This window comes from Bradysia coprophila, unplaced genomic scaffold (genome assembly GCF_014529535.1).
Source record: "Bradysia coprophila strain Holo2 unplaced genomic scaffold, BU_Bcop_v1 contig_297, whole genome shotgun sequence".
Taxonomy (NCBI): Eukaryota; Metazoa; Arthropoda; class Insecta; order Diptera; family Sciaridae; genus Bradysia; species Bradysia coprophila.
The window spans coordinates 3,725,133-3,730,046 of NW_023503555.1; the positions used below are offsets into that span (position 1 = coordinate 3,725,133).

Genomic DNA, 4,914 nt, shown 5'->3' on the forward strand with positions numbered 1-4,914 from the left:
GGCCTTATATCCGGAATTTTAATGCTAAAATACTTGCAAAAAATTCTAAAAACCATTAAAAATTCTTAGCTTCCTAGAAATTCTAAAATTTGAGAATTTTAGGAATTACACCAACGGTACTTAATTTGGGAAACCCGGGAAACCGACACATTTTCTGTTTCTGTGTTTTACTTGAATTTTTGATTTCTTCATGTAAAAATACATGAAAAATTCACAAAACGTAAATAAACAACAAAACAGAAAATTCTGAAAGTTCTTAAAATTTGCAAACAATAAACGTTGCCTCGCTACCTTCAACACTTTTGTAAGTAGAATATTAGGGCTGCTCTGACTCCGGGGAGTGTAAGATATTGGGCTAAATAGGTGTTTTTCTGGTACGGAAGGCTTAAATATTGGACCCATATCATTTTTTAAAATTAAAAACATAATTTAGGGATGCGGAGCAAGTCATTTGTACAAATGTACGAATGCGTTGGTCCTTCTTTAAGAACTCTCCATGATTGCAAAGAGCTCTGAACTGAACTAGTAGACAAAGTAATTTCATTTCAAGCAAATAAAGTGACAAAACTGTAGTATTCTGTAGTAACTGTAACTTTCAAGTGACAACATTTTTCAGAATAGACAACGGGTGTCAGAAAGGTCTCACAAGAAATCAGATTTCCTTTAAATAGCTCAATTCCCGCAAGCGCTGATAGATTTACCAGTAGTCAATTAAATTTATCCGGGCAGCTATAAGAAGATGTAACTGAATCTGAACGAGTATCTGTGACTAACATATAATCTTTTTCATAGCAAAGTATTATGGTAAGAATAATGAAGTAGTAGATTTCGTATCAATCTCGTGAAAATACTTAGAACCAAATAAAGTAACAGATTCAATAAATTATTCGGGTGATATGCTTGTCGTGTGTGAACGATTTCGAAACTATTCAATTGATTCATTTTGTGTGATTAAATCGTTTATTTGTCTTCTTTAGAATACAAAAAAAAATTCGGACATTTTTCGCACACAAAACCCAGACCCAAAAAATGTTGCAACTATTTGTGTCCGATTTATTAAATGTTGATGAATAACCTAAGGTTAAATTCGTCAATTAATTTTCAATGAACCATAATTATGAATTCATTTCATTTTATTTGTGTGTCTGTGTATAAATCGATGTCCAAATGCATTTATAAAATGATTGCGTTTTGATCTGCTTTTAAATAGATTCGAGAAATGGTGCAATTTTCGGTGCTGTAACAAGTATAGCACACACCACATACGTTCGGTTGATCTTTACAATTTTTTTTTTTGGATAACAGCACCACCAGCAGCACCAGAAACAAAAAAAAAATCAATCTTCATTTCAGTGATTTCATAGTGTGCATTATTCAACATTTTCTTTTAGCGTTCCATGGAAATAACAGTAATTATACAATAAAGTACATGCCACAAACATCACACCTAACACAAAAGCTTCTAGCTAATACGAATATAAAGCATTTTTATTATTTAGATAGATTGTGTTATGTAAAATAATTGTAATTAGCTCGTGTTGTATGGACTTTACATTTAAAGGCATAAATCTAGAGTAATATCCAACATAAAAATTTATAAAAGAGAGCGAAATGAAATCAGAAAAAAAAAACTCGAAAAAAGAAGTGAATTGTACCTTACATTTTACACAGTTGAATTAATGAACACAAAGCTCGACGTTGTTGTGGTTTGTTGTTTTTTTTTCCTTCTAATACTTCTCGTCTCGAATCAACGCCGAAGCGTGATCGCTTGCGGTCACAGAAAAATATATATTGTGCAAATAGCTAAATATGAAGCTGTCATGAAATCGAAATAATTTTTTGATCTCTAATTAAAATCAATTAATTTTTTTTCTTCGCTCATACACAAACTACCATTTTACAATAAGGTCTCCGGTCTCGATTTTTCGGTACATTATTTGGTTATTAAAAAATTCTATGCACCGAGACTTTCCTTTACAATAACCGTTCGCATGGTTGGAAAATAAAAGAAGTTTTTTTTTCGTCATCATGTCCATATACTTACAAGCGAGCATGAGTTGAGCTTTTGTCGAAGTTTTTTTTTTATCTTCTCTCTTATGGATGACCTAATTTTTATTTATTTTTATGTTTGTTAAAATGTGATGAATAATAGAGTTGGGTGTATGATTTGATCGGTTTTTTTTCGCTGTCTCTATTGTATGGCGATAATTGAATGAAACAGGTTAAAAAAGATAGGCAAAGCAAATGGAATTTTCGTTATTTAACATTTCAATTTTTGGTCATGGATGTAAGGTATGCGTAATGATATCATCTAAAATAAATATTTGGTATGCACAGTGCACAGGGTGTATCAGTTCTTAGAGTGGAATGACTTAGGAATTCTTTCCGTTGAAAGAGAGTCCCAAAAATAAGGTTTGGAACGGGTTCGGGTTGACCTTTCTAAGGTCTCATTAACCTGAAAACTGTGCTTGACTTGAATCTGAATTTTCCATTTAGGGCTCGACCTAAACCTGATCTGAACCTGAAGGTCAGAATCTGTCCTGAATATGAATTTTCAAGTTCAGGGCAAACCCGACTTAAAAATAAATTTTCAATTTCGAGTTTGACCAAAATTATCAGGTTCAGCTCAGGTTCGGGTCCTAACCCGAAATTGAAAATTCGGTTTCAGGTCGGATTCAGGTTCAACCATTTCAGATCAAGTTCAGATCGAACCCGAAATTGAAAATTGATGCTCAGCTCGTATTCGGGTTTAACTATTTCAGGTTCGGGTCAAATCCGAAATTCAACTTTCAGGTCGAATTTGAGTTCAACCATTCCAAGTTCAGATCAGCATCGGGTCAATCCCGAAATTGAAAATTGAGGTTCATTTCGGATTGAAAATTGAGTATCAGGTCAGATTACTTAAGTCGAACCTGAAATCCTAATTCAGTAGTCAAAATCAGATTCGTGTTAGGGTCAGAACATTTTAACGAGTCTTTAGTCCATCAAGGAATTATGCAGGAACACACAACTCTCAAGCCACATTTGGATTTCTTTCTTTATTTTATCAATCAAATCCATTAAATTTCGTCAATATTAACAACAGTTGGCAACCAAAATGCCACATCTGAACAGGCAGATGAAAACATAACATACTTGGGATTGAATTGTACACATTGGACCGGTGAAGGATGGCCACTGTTTAAAACACAAACTTTGTAGCCAGACGCGGCATTCCACACATGTACCCGACCATCGGAACTGCCAGCAAAAACGTATTGAGAGTCGGGACTGAACGAAGATTCGATCGGTATGCCATCGTTGTTTGCGTATCCTATCGATTGAGTGAATTCATTTGATTCGATGCACGAAAGGAAGTCTGGGCGGACAGATAAAGTGGTAATCTTACCGGTTAGAGTTTGCAGATGAGTTCCGAAAAATGCATCGATTAATAGTGAAGACGAGCCGTCCGTACTGATCAAAATAGTTTTCCCGTCGTTCGAAAATTTCAGCGAGATCCAGTCGCATTCCTTTTCACCGCTCATTTTGAATGTGGAAAACGGGCCCTTGTCGAACACTCGAGTGTCGTACAGTTTGATGCTTCCTGATCCGGAATTGACACCGACAGCAAATACTATGCCATCCGGGTCGTAAGCAGCTATTGGTCGACCCGTGATGTGTAACATTTTTTGATAATCTTTCAACCGTAGATCCCACATTCGCAACGTTTTATCCAATGAAGTGGATAGGAAGGTGTTGTTGCTCGGTGAGACAGACAACGAAACGACTTTCTTCGCATGACCAGTAAAGTAGTGGAAGTACTTGTTGTTGTTCACGTTTAAATAACGAATATTGTCATCAATTTTCGTCGAACTATGAATGGCCGTACCGCCTTCGTCGGTGAAACGAATCAGATCCACTCCATACTTTTTCGAATTAAGCAGAGCCGTTTGAATGCCCAGTTCACAATTGTAAATCGAAATTGTATCGTCTGCACTGCAGGACATCAATTGTTCTCCGTCTGGCGAAAAGTCTATGGCCGTAATTCGATCGCCGTTTTCAAATGCCTTGACCACTTTGAAACTGCGCGTCAGTTCGTCGAACAGTTTTATCTTCACGGTCTCACTTTGCATATTTAATGTTTGTTGCAACACTCAATGTTTTCGCAAGATGAACAATTTACACAGACTGAACGACTCGATGTAACAATGAACGTTTGGCACAATTAATCTGACCTGTTAGAACCGTTAGTTCTCTGCGGACCGTGTAGGGATGTCCAAAAAGTTATGCGAATCGAGAGATAACGTAGATTTTTGATCCGCCACCGAATCGAATGTTCCAAATTTAGAGATAATCTAATCGTTGATTTTAACTCCTGTTTGGCCATTTATATGGTCTGACGATATAGACCATCTATTCTGGTGCGTATATTTTGTGCTCATGAAAATTGGTTCCAAAATCGGGATATGATAGATTAAATCACTCAGAGTTTACTATTCACGGTACAAAAACAGCACATCATCAGAATAACCGGTCGAATCTAATACGTTATTTGTTTTAAGTTTTTTTGGCTGATTTATACAAAAATCCAAAAATCTTTTATTTCTTTAGTTTTAATGTACACCAACTGATCAGGTCATACTCTTTACTATATAAGACAAAATTAGTCAGACCTCATCGGTTATTTTTGCCGTTGCTATCGATAACAGATGACATGTCATAGATCGGCTATTTGTGATTCTCCAGCGACGAACCGCTTGTATCGCATTTCCAAAATTTCTCTCGTCAGATGTCTCTTCTAGTGTAGAAGTAATAAGACGTAACAAACCTTTCTGATATTCGAAAACTCTGTTGTCGAAATTATTTGATCATTTCGGGTACGCGCCACACGCTCTACTTTAATATTCGGAATATTTTCGGCCCATTTAGCTGCTA

At 35.9% G+C, this 4,914-nt stretch overlaps 1 protein-coding gene across 1 annotated transcript; it reads right to left on the reverse strand.

Annotated features, from left to right (window-relative positions):
- Window positions 1-3,019: 3,019 nt before the first annotated feature.
- On the reverse strand, window positions 3,020-4,232 carry LOC119078534 (WD repeat-containing protein 82-like). The gene is made up of 2 exons (XM_037186101.1): window positions 3,389-4,232; window positions 3,020-3,313 (listed from the first exon to the last, which is right to left on the reverse strand). The coding sequence occupies exons 1-2, from the start codon at window positions 4,110-4,112 to the stop codon at window positions 3,060-3,062; spliced, it is 978 nt and encodes a 325-aa protein (XP_037041996.1). The 5' UTR covers window positions 4,113-4,232; the 3' UTR covers window positions 3,020-3,059.
- Between the last annotated feature and the right edge of the window lie 682 nt (window positions 4,233-4,914).

Coding starts and splice junctions, on each gene's coding strand:
- LOC119078534 (XM_037186101.1), bottom strand. CDS start 4,112: ATGCAAAGTGAGACCGTGAAGATAAAACTGTTCGACGAACTGACGCGC. Junction 3,314..3,388: donor TCATCTGCAAACTCTAACCG/GTAAGATTACCA, acceptor CTCAATCGATAG/GATACGCAAACAACGATGGC.